The sequence below is a fragment of the Pseudochaenichthys georgianus genome, chromosome 1 (assembly GCF_902827115.2).
Source record: "Pseudochaenichthys georgianus chromosome 1, fPseGeo1.2, whole genome shotgun sequence".
Classification (NCBI taxonomy): domain Eukaryota; kingdom Metazoa; phylum Chordata; class Actinopteri; order Perciformes; family Channichthyidae; genus Pseudochaenichthys; species Pseudochaenichthys georgianus.
Window position 1 is genome coordinate 46936637 of NC_047503.1, and position 21515 is coordinate 46958151.

General features: G+C 38.5%; 2 protein-coding genes across 2 annotated transcripts; one reads left to right on the top strand and one right to left on the bottom strand.

The window, feature by feature from the left end:
* Nucleotides 1-9387: 9387 nt before the first annotated feature.
* On the bottom strand, nucleotides 9388-14284 carry LOC117451395 (gamma-glutamylcyclotransferase-like). The gene is made up of 4 exons (XM_034089672.2): nucleotides 14039-14284; nucleotides 11094-11242; nucleotides 10874-11006; nucleotides 9388-9986 (listed from the first exon to the last, which is right to left on the bottom strand). The coding sequence occupies exons 1-4, from the start codon at nucleotides 14153-14155 to the stop codon at nucleotides 9861-9863; spliced, it is 525 nt and encodes a 174-aa protein (XP_033945563.1). The 5' UTR covers nucleotides 14156-14284; the 3' UTR covers nucleotides 9388-9860.
* A 4271-nt stretch (nucleotides 14285-18555) lies between these two features.
* Nucleotides 18556-21513, top strand: LOC117451386 (lysozyme g-like). Its single transcript, XM_034089661.1, has 5 exons — nucleotides 18556-18651; nucleotides 19479-19556; nucleotides 20445-20641; nucleotides 20728-20878; nucleotides 20951-21513. The coding sequence occupies exons 1-5, from the start codon at nucleotides 18648-18650 to the stop codon at nucleotides 21082-21084; spliced, it is 564 nt and encodes a 187-aa protein (XP_033945552.1). The 5' UTR covers nucleotides 18556-18647; the 3' UTR covers nucleotides 21085-21513.
* The last annotated feature ends 2 nt before the right edge of the window (nucleotides 21514-21515 follow it).

Sequence of the window (21515 nt, forward strand, 5' to 3'; positions counted from 1 at the left end):
GTATACAGCTGAGGTGGGAGGTCAGAGCTGAGGTGGGAGGTGACAGCTGAGGTGGGAGGTCACAGTTGAGGTGGGAGGTATACAGCTGAGGTGGGAGGTATACAGATGAGGTGGGAGGTGACAGCTGAGGTGGGAGGTCACAGTTGAGGTGGGAGGTCACAGTTGAGGTGGGAGGTCACAGCTGAGGTGGGAGGTCACAGATGAGGTGGGAGGTGACAGCTGAGGTGGGAGGTATACAGCTGAGGTGGGAGGTATACAGCTGAGGTGGGAGGTCACAGCTGAGGTGGGAGGTCACAGCTGAGGTGGGAGGTCACAGCCGAGGTCGGAGGTCACAGCCGAGGTGGGCGGTGCTACCATCATTACTACAGACAGACGTGTCCCTTGAGAACAACGCCATAAAAATAGTTGCATCGTTGTATAGATACTGAGATAAAACGACTGAATAAGGAGAACGAAAGAAGTTGCAAAGTGAGAAACGTACTATCCGTCAACATGACATATCCTTGTTGATAGATGATCCAGTAGTATTAAACAAACCACCCGATAAAAAGGTGCTCTGTGGGGTTACTCAACAGTAGAGCTTAAAGGTCACCTGTCATGCAAAATACACGTTTTGATGTCTTTTATACATAAATATGTGCCGCTCAGTCAGGACACTCTGAAAGTGTCTGAAAATATAACCCCCTCTCTTTTCCTCCTTACCCACATCTCTAAAAATGGGGGTATGATGGAGACGATTTGCTGCGGTCATGACGACATTGCTAAAAATGTGGTCTGGGTTTACGCCCGCGGCCCTATCAGAAACGTTGCTATCAGAAACAATGCGCGGCGTGTTTTGGAAGTAATATGGTCTTTGTTTACATTAGCATCGCTAACACTCGGAGCTAACCTGTACTGGAGAGAGCGTGTGTAAAGTAGCAGGATGTTAAAGGAACTCACCTTGTGGTAAACGTGAGAGAGAAGAAGCATTTGAGCTCCATACTGCTTCAGAAATAATCTTTGATTATATTGGAACATAATATGCCGTTAAATCACGGCAGTATTTAGCTGAGAATCTGGGTAGAACTCTCCTGCATGAGCTCTACTCTCTTTCTTTTCTTTTTTTTAAAGCTACGGACGCAGAATCAGCACTTTAGTACAGGGCTGAAATAGAGGGATATGAGGCATGGCTAGAATGGGTGATCTGTTTGGTATGTTGAGCAAAACACTTCATAGACATGTTATATCTCGGACCTATAATATATGCCTAAAAATAGTATAACAGTAGACCTTTAAAGCTAAATGCTAACATCAGCATGCTAACATGCTCACAATGACAATGCTGCCATCCTGGTGGTTAGCAGGTTTATTGTTTACCACGTTTAACATTTGGATTTAACGTGTTAGCTGGCTAGCATTTGGTAATTAGCAGTTACCACAAATAAATAACTAAAGAAAAGTATAGGCCTGTTGTATATTGCATTACACAAGCTAACATGTGACAAAACAGGGACGTCTCGGCTAACCAAATGTTAAAATAACATTATCCCAGCGGTGGAAAGTAATTAAATACATTTACTGAAGTATTGTACTCAAGCACTATGTTGACATGCTTGTCTTTATTTTTGAAAGCATCCATTTTATGCTACCTTAACTTTTACTCCACTACATTTATTTATCAGTTTTAGCTACTATTTACATATAAACACTTGATATGACCTGATACAGTACTGTGCTACTTGGCGACAAGAGTACTTGAAACATTGCTTAACATTGAAATAGTACACTGGGGATAAAAACCCAATTATAATATTCTAAAATTCTAGACTAATACTTTGCTAATTCAATGCTGTTAAAGGAAAATTCTGCAATATGAGTACTTTTAGTTTGATATTTGAAATACAATTGACTGATTCTTCTGTACTTCTACTTAACTCTCATTTTCAATTCCTAACTTCAACTTGTGATCAAGTTCATTGTATTTCTACGTTTTCTAAAGTAGAGGATCTGAGTACTTCTCCCCACACTGCTTTGTTTCAAAGGTAAGACATTAGTAGAACAAATGTGTAATTATTCTAATAGGGACTTGAAGGCCTAAACCGGAGTTGCTTCGACTAACTAGTCTGTTTGATGTTGTAACACCTACTGGTCACCAGCAGAGGTCAATAATATTCACATTTTACTACACGCCTCATTGGGACCTGGAGTTAACTGAGACTAATGCTGGTTGGTAGAGTCTGACACTGTGGAGGTTACCAGTGAAAAGGTTTGATGGTTTATAAATAAATACACTTTAAATAGGTCTTTCCTTTAACTTCTTTATTTCACACATGTGTTTTTGTACTGTATACAATGTACTAATGATAACACAACAGCTAAGTGCTCTTTGATAGAAAATACACTGCACACTTGAAAGGGCAAAGCAGATGGAGTAGACATACAACTCAATATGAAAACATAAATGTATAATAATGACAATGTGACAAAGGTTTGGTCAAAAGGACTGCAAAAGTATTTAAAAATACTCATTCAGAATTAAAAGACAATTCACAACTTAAAAAATACTTTAACAATTTAAAAAAGAGAAAGCAAGCAAGAGCATACCCCTTTACAAGATCTATGGCTAAACATATTTCATAAGGACAAATAATAATAACATTTCCAAAAACACATAAAAAAGGCTTGTGCTACGCTGAAGGACAAGATGCTGAGGTTAAGACTCTGTTGAAAGAGGAAGAAAACATGTTACAGTTATTTATAAAGAATACTTAGAAGTAGAGCTAAGAGACATGAGGAACTGATTACAACTCAACCTTCATTTAACAACTAGAGGTCAAACGTGAACATCATTTTAGAACCAGAAAAAAAAATTGTTGAAAGTTGAAAATATTGATTAAATATGTGTGTGTGTGTGTGTGTGTGTGTGTGTGTGTGTGTGTGTGTGTGTGTGTGTGTGTGTGTGTGTGTGTGTGTGTGTGTGTGTGTGTGTGTGTGTGTGTGTGTGTGTGTGTGTGTGTGTGTGTGTGTGTGTGTGTGTGTGTGTGTGTGTGTGTGTGTGTGTGTGTGTGTGTGCATAGGTTTGTACAGAGGTATGCCTATATGTATATCAATATATATACCTAATATGTATAAGCCTTCTTTATTTCATTTTTTCCTCATTTGTTTTCTCTTCATTATTTTATATTTTCCCAACTTTACTAATATTATAACCTTTTGTCTATAACATGTATACACAATGAAGGAATGCTATACACATGATGCCTGTCCATCTCCTGCTGTGTGTGACTGCTGACTCCTACCTGCCGCTGACAATGAAAACTCTCATATTGAATGTAAAAGTGTCCTCTTCAATGCTTCACTTCCTCCTGTTTCCTTCCAGGTCAGTCTCCCTCTGGTTTAAAGCAGCAGAAGAAAAGCATGAGCGAATGTTAGTGAGTTATTTCTCAGTAATGGACCCGAGTAGTTGTTTTGAGTTTGTTTTTCGACACATGTAGCTTCTTATTGGCCTTTTTACTGCCATGCCATTCGTGTTAAAGTCCTTGCTGAAATTACACTAATTGTAAAAACGGCTATTTTTAAATCCAGGATGAAGACTCACACTGCACTGTAACTTGTGTTTATGTTGTATATACCTATCTTGTTCTATATAAGCCTGTTTATTTTATTCTCTTTGCTTTTTAATGAGTGTTTTTAATGGCATTATATAATGTGTTGCTGATTCACTATTTCTGAATGCTCTTAATGTTTCTCATTTTTGCTCTGAATTTCCTTTTGTTGAAAGGTGCTATATAAATAAACTGGCTTTGTTGAATACTCTATGCTGATTGGACCATTTTAAACATTCTGAGGTCTGCTCTTTTTTTTGCTTTGGTCGCTCTGATCAAGGGACTATGTGCCGTCAAATCAATCCGTCGATGGAAGTCCGGTCAATTTAACGTCAGCAATGGACAAAAAGTACATGTTTTCCTCCGTCAGAAGACATTGGTATTAAGCATTACGGCGTTTTGAAGCCCCATAAACTCTAAGGTGTGAACAGATATCACCTCCTGCAAAAGTCAGTCAGGAGGGCCATAACATTGTCCAGTAAATTGTCAGGAATCTCATGTTCTAGTCTAGAAAGCTTATGCAAGGACAGAGTTTTAAAAATGGCACACAATATTGTGAGTGACCTGAGGCACCCTCTTGCCTCTTATTTTGAACTGTTGCCATCCGGGCGGAGATATCGTGCCCCTCTGTTCAAAAAGAACAGATCTAGGCTGTCTTTCGTCCCACAAGCCATCAAACTCCTCAATAAATGATGGCTAGGACGCACTGTTTACCCAGCTGGTCTGGCACTGTCCCACCCCCCCCCCCCTCTTACAAGGGGGCCCCCTATGCCCCTTGTCATGATATCTGTTTCTGTATGTCTGTTATTTTTAATCTGTGTCTATGTAGTTGTTAGTGACGTATGTTTTATCTTTTTAAATGCCTTGTGATTTGCTGCAACCCATTTTCCCCTCGGACTACCCACATAGACAGGAATTAAATAAAAGATGACTCAACACCAAATGCTGTTGACTGAGAGCTGGCTGACCTTCACACCAGGTCCTCCTGCTCCTCTGGTTCTTCGCTCTGTTCTGCAGAGACCATGTTCAGGTCTGAGAGGTTAATATAGTCAGGATCGGACTCCAACTGAATAGTAGAGACAAGAAAAGAAGAACGTTCAAGTAATTTGGATACAATTACACCTTTGAATAACGGAAAGACTGTTTTATATATTTCTCTTTTGATACGAATGACAGGAGGATTAATACATATTGGTAATTGTATATCAAGAAGCAAGGCATGTTTACATTCTCCTTGTGAACACAATTATTAACAATTCTGTAATATCACTTTGCTGGAGTTGGATCTGTCACTGTCTCACCTCCACAGTGTCTATGGGTTCATTCGCTTCAGAGGTGGAGCTCACAGTCTTCTTCTTCCTGAATTGTGTTCAATCAGTCAGATAAATAAGTAAAAGTATAACTCTAAGTACCCAAATGATAAATGTCAATGCGGAAGTTGAATAGTCTCACCTCATCCAGAGACAGACAAGGAGCAGAGGAATCGGCACCAGAACCACCACAGAGAACCTGGTGATGTTCACGATCATTGGGGATGTATCTAGAAAAGGAGGTAAACAGTTGTCAGATACTTTACTGTGAGTGGGATCCAGGAACCCCTCAACAAACTCAGATGATTGGTCGTGCTTTTTACAGCGCTACGGCTTCCACAGACGTGTATTTATGGATTTTTTGTCAAAGCACTTCAGATATTCATTGCTATCGGGATGTTAAGAGCATTCCATGGAAAATAACAACAAGTGTATCTCGAGCCGGTTTCTCAAACTTGCCTACCCCACCTTTAAGGAATGTGCTCCAGCACTTACAACTAGACAGATATAAGCTTGTTATCTTTAAATACAGTAAACTGTCTTGCTCACATTTCACATCAATAAGGATGTTTTCAGATGTGCAACTCCCCAGCTCATTTGTAGCTTAGTTAGAACCATGTTTAGTAGTTAAAACATTAACATTAACATATCACATTAATAGAGATGTCTTTAGATGTCCTCGTCCCCAGCTTATTCTCAGCTCTACAGAAATACTGTCCCAGAGTCAAAGGACTGGATGGATCTGAAGGAAAGCTGCGGTCCTCCACTGAGAAGAGGAACGTTAGGATTTCCATCCTCCTTGTGCCAGGTGTAGTTAGCTGCTGGGTTAGCATCACTGCTACAGGTCAGAGTCACTGAACTGCCCTCATTTATCTCCCCAGAGGGTCTTGACAAAGAAGGAATCCTTGGAGCATCTGGGGATACATAAATACATTATGGGTGTAAATTGCAATTGTGCAACATGTACATTTAAAGGAGTAAATAGTGTGTCCATATCCCAAGTATGTTGACATTGTTATGTGTTTACCTCTGATATGTTGTAAATGCGGTCTCTACCAAAATCAATGTAATCTGTATGTTGCTTTACCTAGAAAAGCTTTTTGTTTCTATAAATAATACTGCTGCATCTGCATTACGATCATAAGATTACTGTCTGGTTGTTATCTGAGATTGTAATTGTATTGTATTGTCAGGGTTTGTGTATGAGTGAACTCACACACTGGAGGAGAGGGGGAGTCTTGATGTCCTTTCAGAGCACAAGAGATGTTGTCTCTGGGCTGAAACAAGCCTTCATAAGAAGATGTATTCATCGATGTGATTTTCTCTCCGTTCTTGAACCAGACGTAGTTCAGAGAACCAGATGGACTGCAGCTGCTGTGACATTTCAGCTCTGCCTCAGTAGAATAGTTGTAGACCTTTGCTCTGATCACCTGCACCTGGAGAGCTGGACGTTAGTAAAAGAAGCAATTTTATTTAATGTCTAAAACTGATGATAAAGTAAATACTTTTTTATTTTACTATATTTTGTATTATTTTTAATATTTTTGTAGATCTCTATCTGTGTTTTTAATATTTGTTTTACTTTTATGTATGCACCACGACATCAAGACAAATTCCTCGTACGTGTCAACCTACAGTACCTGGTAATAAACCTGATTCTAAGTCTGAAATGTGCATACCCATTAACACAACAGTCTAAAGTAGGTGAGCAAAAAAGAAAACTCATCCAACAGTAATTAAATTCAACTTCCAGTATTCTCTCATTGTAATGTGTTGGTGTATACAGCATACATCAGTGTGTGTTGATCAGTACCTGTGACAGTCAGAGTGGTTCCAGGTAAATCACTCCTCCATTCAAAGCCTGGTGTTTTGAATGTGAAGAGATACTGAGCTGAATCTGAGTCTCTCAGGTCAGAGATCCTCAGAGTGGAGCGTCCTCTCTCTGTCTCAAGGATCTGAACACGACCTGCATACTGGGAGTCTTCACTAAGGTCCTCAGGTTGAGAGGGATTGAACCAGAATTTAGATTGAATACTGTCATTACTGCTGTATGTGCAGGAAATGTCCACTGATGATCCTTTTGGGGGCGCAGATACTTCCTTCAGTGTAAGTCACCGTGTTGCTGTTTTGACCAGTGACACCTGAAAAATAAAAATACATTTTTAAACAATTGTTTTACCAGAGTTGATGAGAAGTCACATACCCGTAGAGTTAGCTATGGCTTCCACTAGATCAAGGGTTTTCAAAATGTGGGAAGGTGAGCCTCCCCTCAGAGAACATAAGAACAGCCGCAACCCCCCTCCCAATTATTATTGCTATTATTATTATTATTATTTTTGTTGTTGTTGTTGCTTTAATGCAGGGGTATTATTATCCAATGCCCTTACCTACTGGCCTAGTTCAATCAAAGTAGTTACTTTTTTTGGCTGGGCAGTGTACACACCGTCTTATTTGACTTTCTCAGGACTTAAAACAGTTTTTTGGAGGCAGACCACAAAGAAAAGAAAAATACACATATACAAGGTCATCATCTTAAAAAAATGTTATGCTCATCGAGTCATCCGTGAGCAGAGCATTAAGTTGGCAAGTTGTTATTTTTTTTTGACTGACCACACAGTTTTGTTTTTATGAGCCTCTACCAAATGGTCGAGCTGGCCTTCTATGGTAAAAGTACATTTTCAACAATCATCATATACAGTACAGTATTTGTATGCATCAAACTCAAATAAAACACAAACTCAAATACATTTGTTTCTTTTATGGAAAATGAGCAACATATACAACCAGATATATTCATAAAAGATAATAAATTATAATTGTAAAAAAAAAAAATGGAAAAAAGTAATGTAAAGTGTTTTTCATGATAAAAAAAAAGACTTGCTCATCTTACTGTATATGCTGAATTGGCCTAACAGGAAACCACTGGCCTAACAGCAAATGTCTATATCCTGTGTTTTGCCTAACTTGCTCATCTGTGTGCAATTTTGGGCTGAATGCCATGCATGAAAGCTGCTATATAAATGATTATCACTCTTTCACTCTGAGACTCATAAGGCAGTACTAGATTTAGTAATATTTCCATGAATCTAGTCGTTTATTTACCATATTTTATTGGAAAACATCACTGAAACTCTGAAAAAGTCATATTGCTATAGGAGAAAGTTACTGATGTGTTACAGGACGTGGAGCCAATGGAAATGTAAAACACAGCTAATGCAGATTTCCCTTAAGAATAATTTAAAGATAGCCTATTGTGTTGACAGTCACTAGAGAAACTCAACATACAGTGCATATAATGTATTATATGGATAGTGGTGGTCTAATGGATAGTGAGGTGGGGTGAAGATCGGAAGGTTGTGAGTTCAAATCCCGCCAGGAACACCACCACTAGTGTGCCCTTGAGTAAGGCACTTAGCCCTTAGTTACTCCAGGGAGAATGTCCCTGTAGTTGGTAATTGTAAGTCGCTTTGGATAAAAGCGTCAGCTAAATGAAATGTAATGTAATGTAATTATCTAACAAACATGTAACCTGTCAGTGAGGGCCGTCTCTTAATGTAGCTCACATTAGTAGTGCTTTGTTTGACTTCAGCATGTCGTCAGTGGTCCATATCCCAATTTCATCGGAGGCAGAGAATATAACCACACAGATGAGTTGTCCGGGATAAAATGGTGTCAAACTGCAGTATTCCGCTGGTTACAATCTGTTATTCAACAATGGCTACTGACTTCAAGTTGAGCAATGATTTTTTCTTGGTAGCTGCTTTTATTGGCACCCTTTTATTTATGCCCATTTCCACCATTGCTTGTCTGCTTGAAACAAGACTTAAGTGCAGACACTTTTAAGAGGACTTGGTTTATACTTTATACTATACACTTTTTTTACATATTTGGACCTATTTGTGTTATGTGCATTTTGGTTGTTTTCCTTGTTCGTTCACAGCACACCCCACTATTGTTTCTTGCTCACCAACTCCTGCAGATGGCAGTTTTGAAACCCAATTCTCTAAAACGTTCTCAGTAAAACTCTTGGTTAGTATACAACTCTGGACATTTCACTTGCATGGGCCTATGTTTGATTGTCAGAGGAAATTAAGATGTGTGCCATTATTTATTCTACATAAAATATTTACCTAGAGGTATAAAACAAGCTAGTTGGTGTTCACCATATATCTTCTGTTCTCCTGTCAGTGGTTTTTGTTTTTTCTACATATGTATTTTCTATAATTCCTAGAGGCTCTAAAATGTTGGGAGAGTTACAAATTATCATTATGTCCAAGACCACTGTGTCGTAACAAATAAAGTGGTATCATTTTGCGTAGATGATTCAGAGAATTGTTTTTTATTTAATTTTTACAATAAAACCTATTTTGAATTTAACAGTGTTTAATTCAACAAGTTTGTATGAATGGCCTGGAATATCATGAAAAACGTCTCAATGCCTTGATCATCAAAAGGAGAATAACAGAAAGTGGATGACGAGAGAGTCTCAAGGGTGTTTGTTACTCAGTCTTTAATATTACCCCGAGTAATCATGTTATCTTCCATTGTGATCGAATAAAATACAGTAATTTTTTAAAAACAACAGCTGGAAATAAAAGATAAGGATACTAGAGTGAATACATCGCCACCTTCTGGACACGTTGTGGTGCCGATTCATTTTCATATCTGATTCAGTTTTGACCTCAGGGTGCAGTTACTAACTTTTTCCACAGTCGGTTAATTAAATCCCACAGTTTTTGCAATGTCATACCTTATAATCCTTAATTTACATGATATCATTAGTACTTACATGGTTATGGTAATAATAAAGACTGGGAAATACAGGTCAAAAGCTCCAGAAACGTCGAGTAAGAGAAGTTAGGAACCTAAAATATATTCTGTACTTTATCTTGTTTTTAATTCTGCTACAAACGTGATGAAGATTTGTAAACTGATTTACAGAATTTGAAGAATGTTAATGTTCAATCTACTTTGTGACTGTTGTGATTTGATCAAGTAAGGAGGGGCCGCTGTAGTTGTTGGTTTCAATGGCCTGCAGCCTCTTCAGGTAATCCACCGGGAGTCCGTTCTGTTCGGCTCCCAAACACACCACCTGCAGAAACACATGCAGAGACTCACTCTGTTACACATGTCCATTTAGTCACAAAACATTGCACTAAGTCAATTGGAATGTGTCACTCATTGCTGTTGTAGCTTAAAAAGGAATACTTCACCAAAATGGCCTTTTCTTGTAAATCAATTACTCACCCTGTGTCACTTTGCATTTTTAAAGAAAACGTGTTGGTACATATTTCCACGGTAAACAAAGGACACTTAAAAAATGGGGGGCCAGTCATATACTAATTTCGCTGAAACCATTTAATTAAAAAAAACATCCAACTCAGGCAACTTCTCCCTGCATGTAATGTTTATGAAGTGTTTATGTTTATGAAGTTTAATATTTAGAAAGGTTTTCGTAAAAAATCTTTGGGAAGTATTGAGCATTCACCTGAATAAATGAGATGCCGATTATACTGCATTGTTGTGTGAGAAACAGATGTTATAATATAGTTTCTCAGATGTTGAACACAGCCCCAAATTGATCATTTGTTCATCACGGAGGCATGGGGGGAAAAAAAACTTTCTTCAAGAATTCAAAGTGAGTAATTGATATGAAAATGATTGTGTAACGGCCCGTCCACACAGCGGCGTGCGTTGAAGCTTCCATTCACTTTGAATGGGGTGATGTCACTTTTAGCCGAACTGCATTTTGGGAAGCGACGTGGAGCGTTGCTGGCGTTGCTCGCTTCAAAAGTTGAGCAATGTTCAATTTTTGACGCCAATCGAATCATATGCCAGTACAAGCTCTAGCCAATCAAACCGCGTGCTGGGGCGGGAGATTCATGTTATTGGTTGTCGGTCGAGTGTCAGACACGCCCGCCGGCAAGCGTCAACGCACGCCGCTGTGTGGACGGGCCGTTAGTGTTTGCATGCACACACCTGTTTGTACTGAGGCGAGGGAGGGCAGGCGTGGAAGTTGTTCATCTGATAAGTCCTGCACAGTAGGAGTCCTTTGTCAGTCTCTACTGAAAGTTCAAGAGGAGAGTAATAGCTTTCATGCACCCCTTCCTGTCTGAGGACATAAAGAGAACAACCAGACTGTAGTTAGTAAACAACACTACAATGAACTGATAAAAGGCTGGGTTAGTGAGTGTCTCACTTGTCCAGGCTCGGGAGGTTTTTGTTGCTCAAAGTCCAAATGACTCCCCACACCTCAGCCCCTCGACAGGGCTCAATGGTGGCCACTCCACCGTGCCAACTGTTGTCCACATATTTCTCGTACATGTAGCCAAAATTCAACTTATAGTCCTGCACACACAGGGAGGGGTGATGGGGGCGGGAGTAAAAGGACAAAAGGCTGTGAACAGTGATGAGCCATTACATTTTGAACAACATGCATTTATGACACTGTGATGGAGAGAGATGTGCTATGTTTGTGTCCCCAGTAGATAATCACAGCATGTCCCGTTGTTACAGCTGATGAAAAACTAGTCACTGAGATGGGGTAACAGAATACAAAATAGACACAGTGTTCAAATAACTTATTTACATGTGGGAACATTCTGAAATAATCTATCAGGTCACTTTCAAAAGAAAAAGAGGCCTGTATGTAAGGTTGTTGGTTACCAGTTGTACCCTCATTAACATGAGACTATGTTGTGAGATGTCCCGAGTTAAACGGGCACCTGTAAACAAACTATGAAACCCAATTAGCTATAGAGAAACTGGGCTTTACTGTGTAAGTAACCATCAGTAACTAAAATGATTTAAAACAACATGCTAAATAGTTTTTATTTCAATGTCGCCTCTTTAGTCCATGGTACATTCACGGACATTAAGCTAACACATGTGACAAGTCAATGCTGCATTCATAGGATAAACGACTATCATGGGTTAGACCCGTAAGCGTTTATATCGGTGCGAGTGTAAATAAGTGTAGCCTAATCAGCATTACCAATGAATGGTTGAACGCTATGTGTGTGTCATAGTTGCTGCACAAACATTGCCACAGGGTTGCCAACTCTCACGCATCACGCTGCCCAAACTATTCTCACGCCAGAAACAACATGAACCGGCGATCGTTTTTGGTTGGTTATTTACAATGTTGAGTTGACAGCTGCTCAAGCTGTCGATCCGCTCCCTCCCCGCCCCCACCACTCTTAGCAACGTTAACAGACAGCAGAGCAGAGGGAGCCGGTTGGTCAATCAGGTGTGTTGCGCATGCGCAGATCTAAGATCCAGTAGAAATGATAACGAGTAAAAGTCTGCTGCTTATTGTTCTACTTGGCCAAAATAGAGTCAAAGAGAATAAGAGTGAGAGTGTGTTAATTAATATATTTGGCAGTTTGGAGTAAGTCTGTGGATTTGTGTGTGTGTGTTTCATGTATAGGCCTCTCACGATAATTAATTTTGTTGGATTCATTTCCCCGGAAATTATTGCGATAAACGATAATATTGTCGGCACCGTTGTATGACCATTTTAGACCACTGACATAATGATAATATATAATAATAATTCAAGTACATCCTTTCAAGCTATAGTCACATCCTCATGTAAATGGCAATGTATCAAGTTCATTTTTATTTATTGTACGATAAGTCAATTAATTGCTTATCGCGACAGGCACACAATAAAACAGTGTGTTTGACTTTCATTCAGGCCCGGTTCCAGAACAAAATGACTAAGGGTGCATCTGAGATTAGAGAGGGTGCAGTGGTAAAGTGCTATTTTTATAAGTGGGGAGTGTACCTGACACCTTCTATGGGGGTCCCCACCCCCACGGGGGGGGGGGGGGGGGGGGAGGTCCGGGGGCATGCTCCCCCGGGAAGATTTTTTTTTAAATATTGAAGTTAAAACCATCAATCTGGTGCACTTTGAGAGCAACATTAAGAGATCTATGGATCTATGTGCTCTTTGCTTGATTCATGCCTTCCCAGTCCCTTATCACGTAGCCTATAAGAGCATGGCGCCAGTTGTTGTAGCCAGTTGTGGTGAAGGCATATGACTTACTTGAACCGAAATGTCTACATGCATAGCAGAAGATGGCATCTTTTTTACATGAATATTCCAGCCAATCTCTGTTTTGAAACCATGAGCTGCAAAATGAGCGCCTCACCCCACTGTACAGGCGAGTTGGGTACTTTTTTCAATATACCTGGGCAGGCTCTGTTTTGCAGAGGTCCTCTGGCACTTGCGGGCCGCCGAGGGGTGGCGGTGTTTGGGGCAACAAAGACGGCTGTGGCTGCTCCGCCTCTGTGGGCGAGGCGGGCAAAGCCGGCGAGTCGGGCAGGAGGACGTTAGTGTCCACGACAGTAACGTAATGTCCCCATGATCTGAACTGTTATTACCTGCAGTAGATGCAGTGTATGCTGAGGATAAGGGCTGGTTGTTTTAACCATTTTCTGATCCATCACTGACTGCTGTGTCAGCACCTTGCAGATGACGAATGTGCAGCGGCACAGGTCACGCGCACCTGACATAATAACGTTACTTACCGTTTAAATTGATCAAATAAATGCAGCAGACAATGCTATCCAACCACAATTACAATTTATTTTATTTCAACTAAATTCTTCTTCTTATTATTATTATTATTATTATTATTATTATTATTATTACTATTATTGTTAGTAATAGTAGGCAAAATGTAATATTTTTCACTTTTCATTTTTTTCACTTTTCATTTTTTTTTTTTTTACTTTTCATTTTTCAAATGAGGGTGCATAACGACTCAACTGAGGGTGCAATGCACCCTTATGCACCCCCGTAGAATCGGGCCTGCTTTCATTAGTGAATGAAACTGTGTGCCCTTTATAGTCTGTCCAATATTGTGTATTTGTATATATTGGATATATATCCTATATATATCTGCTAAGGTCCCACTGCTGACACGATAGCAGTCATTTAGTGCGCATATGTGTAATTAAACCCATGATATCAAAATCTCACTCCAGCCAGGTGCCCAAAGTCGGCAACCCTGCCTTAAGAAAAGAACACACACACACAGTCGCTCGAAACCACTTAACGACCTACTGAATTATCCAATTCCCTCATTACTTGAACACGGTATTATTGGTAATGTTGATACATGTGTTTTTTTTTACCTTGAGTCGCCCGGTTGTGCAGAATATTGCCGTTGGGTTGGCAAGTTGCAATCTTTCCTTCAGCAAATTACTTCCAAAAGCGAAATACATAAAGCGACCGGTTTCAATAACGGACATCGTTTTTATTCGTTGGTTCCGACCGGCTCGGTGGGACAGAAGTTAAGTTAAAACCAAGTGGCAAACTGTGGGGAAGAGCCGGTGTTTATATGGTGACGCGGGGGAACTCGTGACGTTCTATAACCGTAGTGTTACCTTTGTACTAACGGTATCTCGTCACCGAAACTGTAGTTTCGAATACACACCGGTGGTTTACTGCGGTCAAGCCAGCCTCCACTCGGGAAAACCTCAAGCCAGCCCGCACGTGATATTGCGGTGCGCGAATATCCTATGCATTACGGTAGAATCCTGGAACCACTGCCTCTGTGTTTAGATGAGAATAAAACAAAAACTGCCCAGTATCAAAGACTCATCTCACTCCAGGGTGATAGCAGGACACCCCATCTAGTCACTCAGAACAAATCAAGACATTCTGATTTACAGTTTCAATTTGGCTGTATGTAAACTCATTGTGCCTGACTCAATACAAAAATAATTAAAAATAAAAATTCAGATAATTAAATAACTTTACTGCAATGCAGCCTTTTAAACCAGCAAAAGACAAAACGTATGCCACATTATAAATAAATATAAATGATAAGTTGATGTCTTGCCTCATATTATGATATCGATATAATATTGATATATTGCCCAGCTCTATTAGGCTCCACATCAGAGGAAAGTTAAAAACAATACACATGCAATTTGAAAAATAATCAAATTTAGCTCTGCAACATTCCAAAAACAATATTGGCGAATTGTTCTCACTTCATTGAATAACTTAGCCTAATGTGTGTGCATATAATATCCTGCTTTATATTTTGTTTCCTGTAAATTGGTATTTCAACATTTATATGTTCTACTTTTTTCAATGCTATTTTATTTCTATTTGTGTCATTTTTTAAGTGTTTATTTCTAGTCTTTTAATTTCTCTTATGTGCCACGCCTTGTCTTTTATGCTGCTACGCAAACATTTCCCAATTGGGATCAATAAAGTACTTATCTTATCTATATCTAATTTTTCATATACGTTTATAACTCAATATGAATGAATGAGGTGAACTGAAGTAAACTAAGGCAAATAACAAAGGCTGCAGATGATATCAATACATACTATTAAGCTGATCAAAGAGAGAGCATTCATCTATAGCAAGTTGGTTTCTAGAAATGTCAAGAAAAACACTTTGTTTCCTCGCTGTTGTGAAAGAAGAAACCCAGAACATGTGCTCTCACCATAAACGGACCTTTCTCTCACAGGCGTTGAAATGCATGAGATGTATTTGGTATAAATGCACATATTGTAATAATAACAATATTTATATAAAGAAGTTTAACTAAGTTCTTGGATTTTTTGTTGGACGTGAGTACAGATCTACGTCTTAATTCTGCACTGACAGTACTCTGACACCAACGTTTTCCTTTTGCCAATAAGTCAACCACAAATGCGCATACAAGTCAGTGAGTCCTATTGTGGTGCATTAAAAACAGATTATATGGTTACTCAAAATGATTTCCACAATGATGAACTTTGAAATGTGGTGTTTGTGTCGAATTTATGAACAAGCTTTAGCCATTCAACTCAGCCAGCACACGTTACTCTCACTCTATATTGTGGTTGCCCAGACAACAAGTGAACGACGTTTACATATGGAGGTGTGTGGCGCAGTGGGGTAGTGCATTGGTGTTTGGATCAAGGGAGCACAGGTTCAAACCCCACTGCAGTCAGCATATCGTTGTGTCAAGTAACAAGTAATGTAAACAAATATAAAATGCCTGATCCAGAGAAACTGAAGACAATAAATCCAGCTGCTGATATTTTAAAACCCATAGCTGTTCATTTTGTGTTCTTTCTGCTCTTTGTGGTAAACAAGCGGTTAGTAACATCTGTGGTAAAAAAAGAAAATCAATTATATCGAAAATGGTTTCTGAATCCTTGGACCATACAGGAAGTATTGTAGTTAACGCGTGGGAAGATAAGGCTAGGTTTCTGACAGGGACGTCCCTGGAGTCAGGAGGCATACATGGTTATATGACATTTATCGTTTCGGTTGCATTTTGACTGTTTTATGGTCAGTTCTCTTTTTCTCTCGTTGTTCTGACTAAACTGTTTGCTTTGAGTAGGGTTTTGTTCCTCATCCACATTTTGAGGTTACTCTTCTCAGATTCTAGTCTTTTGTAATGTACGTTCTCTCACATGATAAAGGCTGTTTAGTAACCATCAGGCACATTTCATGGTCAGAATATTGTATTCATTCATTTCATTCTGGTCCCAAAGTCCAAGCAACACAAACAGCCAGCTCAAACTGAAAATGAAACAAAATTGTTTATCGAAAGCTGTTTCTTATGTCACCCTAATCATATGACCAATTACTTAATTTTGCACATGTATTCTTCGACCTGACACAGCCTTGGTGCCTAATGGTTATCGAATAAGGCTCATAATAATATCTGTAAAATAATTATTCCAGTGCTTTCAAGATTGTTTCTTTTGTATATTTCCAGCCAATACTGACATCTGTTTCAAGTAATTATGTACCCCCCCTGACTTAAATAACATGCATGTCCTCCTGCTTATGAATGGATTATGGGATAATGGGCCCCTGGAAACAGACTTGTAAAAGGTCATTTTACACGGAAATGAGGGGTGGATTTCGTCTTTTTGAATGTCTTTGCGGCCATTTCTTCATCTTTTAAGTCTTATTTTAGTCTGATTTTGATCGTTTAGAGTCATTTGATATTCTTCTTGAATAATTGTATTAATGCAGTGCGTCTTATTGTTTAGTTTCACCTTTCATTCAAATCCAAACATGATGTGGGACGGTGGTGGTCCATAGGGACTTGGTTTGGCAACTCGAAGGTCACCAGTTCAAGTCCCGGCAAGACCAAGTGCTTCCGAGGTGTCCCTGAGCAAGGCACCGTTCCCCGGGTGTGTGTTCGGTGTATGCTGCAGCGACAGTGTCAAAGTCTGAGACGTTTCATATGCAGCACATGAGTCTGACTCATATTGAATAATGACAAAATAAGCCTCATTTCATTCCTGGAAAAATGTGCAAAATTCTCTTGAATTTCTTCTTTGGTCCAGTTTTATTTAACGGTATGTTTTACCTCTTGTTGTTCTGGCTAAACACTGTTTCCTGTGAGTAGTGTTTGGTTCCTCTAAACCCACATCTTTAGGTTACACTTTGCAGATTGTGACTTTTGGTTAGCATAACGCACATTTTATTTTTAGCATATTAAAACAGGGTTTCTGTTTCTTGTCTCAAAGTCCAAGCAACAACTCATAGACGTTTTTACCAGCCAGCTAAAACTGAAACTGAAAACAGCTGTGTCTTATCTCAACTTTATGACTCCTTTAAGTTCTTTGGCTTTATGGCTTGTGAGGTTATTTTACAGCCTAATTTTTTTTTTCATTGTGTGTCTTGTGACACAAATAGTCAAATGTTATTAATGTTTGAACATTAAAGAGTTACCTAGAAACCCGAAATCAGAAATCACATTTTAATTACACGACATTTTTTCAGCATTACAGCAAAAGTGATATTGCAGATAAAAGGCAAACAATAAAGAGAGTAAGCTAACATATTCAATATAGAGAAGCACATGTTAGTAGAAATACAAATACAGACAACTAACATACATGTTTGGACATTAGTACCAGCATTTCAAGGCTACGTAAACATATCAAGGTGATTGTTAAAAATGTATGTTTTGCACATAACAGTCATTATTGCACTATTTATGTAACTGCAGAATAGGCTTATTTGATCTCGTTCATCTTATCACAGTCAGTACTGCACAACCCTTCAAATGTTGCCCATTGTAACTGCACACGGGTATATCTACATTTCATCCATATTCAATGTAAATATTGCTATATTTTAATGTTGTTTTAGTTTTCTTAACATAGTTTTATCATTGTTTTATTTGATGGTCCTTTTCTTACAATGTATCTTCTTTAACTGTTTATGTATGCAACAAATACACCATGGCAAATTCCTCATATGTGTTAACCTACTTGGCAATAAACCGGTTTCTGATATTTTGATTCACATTTCTATTCAACAAGATTGTAACAGTCTGTATTGTGTGGTGGTCTACCAGGTGCCATGGTGCTTATTAAAGTCTGACCGCTGCAGGAAGGAAGGACCTGCAGTATCTCTCCGTGAGACACAGCAAGGAGTAAATATTGAACTTGCAATTCTTTAAATTCCTCAAATTATTGGGACTTTCCTTGTGGAATATGTATGATTCATGCAGCATGCTTTCTGAAAGTCACATGTCCTGTATACCTGGTTCACAGCATGCTCCAATCGACTACATAATGAGCAGCATTATGTGTTGCAATGCCCTTGTTACAGTCACTGTGGACTGTTTCTTGTAAATCAGCTGCTCTCCTGTGATTGGCTGCTTTGCTTTCACTTTCTGTGAGCTTGAATAAAAGCTCAGAGGGAGCTCAGTGTTCTTCCCTCACTTTCCAATTTCAAGGAAACCATCAGAAGAGATAACAAGCTAAATGGGTGAGTGCTAATATATACTTTTCTGTTTATACAACTTCATTCAAAAAGTGTAATATAGTAACACGCGCCTCGACTGCACCTGTCTTTTATAATCGTTTCATTTGTACTTCGTATATTGTACTTAAGGAAGTGGTTCACAGTAGCTATTTACTTAAAGGGTTATAAAGGACTGGATTATGATTGTTGGATTACTTCATTATAATTAGATGTAAATTGTGACTTAGTACTTCATTTATATTTGGAATTAGGTAATATTCTGAACCTGTAAATGATAAAATAGCTAAATAAGTACCTCTAAATTCTATTTAAGTGCTGGAGTAAATGCACTTTATTATATTCCCATACTGCCGAAAAGTCCCCTCAAGTCAATGTGTCCAGTGGTGGAACGCAATTAACTTGCATATAAGTACAAATGTGAGGTAATTGTACTTTATTTGAGTATTTTCTTTATGGACTTTTACTTTACTGCAATTCAAAAGAAATATTAAAATTTGTACTTTCTTTTAACAGCTACTTGAGACATTTAGATTGTTGTTTACAATATATTGTAGTGATATTTTATTTAAACATCATAACATTATATATTATAAACAGACAGGAAATTATTTTCCATCTTTAAACAATAAAATAATCGTCTTGTTTATTGTCGAATGATTATCGAGTTTTAATCTTGCTTTTGAAAAGAAAATGTCTTGTAATACTTTGAGTAGATTTTGCTTTTTATACTTACTAATAATTTAACATTTGAAATGTAAGAATGAATTTAGAGTATTAGTATTTTGACTTAAGTAAAAGCTTTTAAACTCTTCCTGCAACATCATTACCAGGTTACGCCAGCGTAATGCGTGTTGAAACCAGTGGGGCTTCCTGGTCAACATCTCAGCAGGACAGACTTGGATGTACAGGTAATCACTACAAGACACACACGCTGAATAATCAGAAATTCTATAAAAAGTTATCATATATCTCCATGTTAAAGGGATCGTAGTCTGCTTTTTGGCTTCTTAACATTTAACAACCTAATAATGTGTCATAGCCACCTAGCGGGAAGAAACTCAGCTAACTGACGATATGAACCATTTTTACCGAAACAAAACACAACTATAAAACCAAGCCTCTGAATTTATCGGATCTGCACAAACAAGATATCAGATTAAAGTTGAGATTCCACAGATTCTATAGGTATAGGTATCATCACAAATGATACATCAATCCATACATCACACAACGTAGCTTCAAAAATATGCCTTACCTTTGTTGTTTTCTGATCAAAAGTTGTGATCAATGGCATTCAAACGATAAAAACGGTGCTGAAGGTTAATCCATAGATTAATCCAATGTGTCTGTGTCACTTTGAAATTATTACTGATAATCCATCTTCATATTTATGGCCTAAGCCTAGGTTTCAGTTTTCAGAGCGTAACAAGCTTTTAGTCTACTATCCCATCATTCAAGGGTGGTTTTCACTATAAGTCATATTTTTTTTGGACGGACAGTATAATTTACATAATAATTGTACTATGTTCAATCTGAATTTGCTTTAAAATAAAAAAATGCTATATTGATTCTGACTTTTCTACATCCAACTCATAGGTTTATCACTGCTTTGAGAAAAAAGATTATTAAGGTACCCCTTTTAGAAGTGAAGATATAGTCCTTTGTTCTGGGAATGTCCTTTTCGAGCCTGAGACCTGAAAAACAGGCTCAGGGCTGAACATAGTATCAACTTTTCTGTATGTTCACATGGAAATAGATTTGTTGCACTAAGGGCACATTTTGGTTTCTCTCTAAAGGTGTGGCGGCATCTCACACCATGGCACAGACTGATAGTGGAAGAATGGCAAAATATAGGTCTAAAATCAACAGTGTGGGAGGTCAATCTGGAATTGAGCCAGCTCTCATCGCTGCCATCATCTCCAGAGAGTCCAGGGCTGGAAATGCATTACAGAATGGCTGGGGAGACCATGGTAACGCCTGGGGACTGATGCAGGTTGTTAGAACTTCTTCTGTTTTGTATCGCATCGTCTTAGTAGAGCTTCACATTACAATAAAATAAAATCGTTTCCATTTCTTTAGGTCGATGTGAATCCAAATGGAGGTGGACACACTGCACGTGGTAGTTGGGACAGTGAGGAGCACCTCAGCCAAGCCACGGGAATATTGGTTCATTTTATCGATCGGATCAGTACGAAATTTCCGAGCTGGAGCAGCGAGCAGAAGCTGAAAGGTTGGTTTCACTGGATCAGAAATTGTCGTGACAATCTTCTGCTGTGTTTCTCATTTGTGTTTGTCTTTACAGGAGGGATCGCAGCCTACAATATGGGTGATGGAAAAGTCCATTCCTACGATAGCGTGGATGCCAACACAACTGGTAAAGACTACTCCAACGATGTTGTTGCCAGAGCTCAGTGGTATAAAAGAAATGGCTTTTAAACACTGAAGCTGCCAACAAATAGACATTCTCCTGTTGTACTTGCATCGTGTTATTAAAGACTCACAATAACAATGCCTGTCAGTGAAATCCAGAAATACCGTAGGTTTATTACAGAGATGTTACAGGGGTCATACACATTCATATTTCATAGTTTTCTTACTCCTGAAAGACTGTTAAAGACTATTCTATTCATGATGCCAAAACTAGAATTACAATTGTTTGATGGAGGAAATAAAGAAGAGAAACCGGGATTACATTTTCATTGATTTTGAATATCATATAAACTCCTTTTAAGATGATACAAAAAATGGTTTAAAAGCAATTTATTACATTACAATCTGAATGAAAAAGCATGTTGCACATCAAGTTAAATCATGAACATATATATAATGTACCTGCACATGTAAAAATAAAGCATTATAATTATATT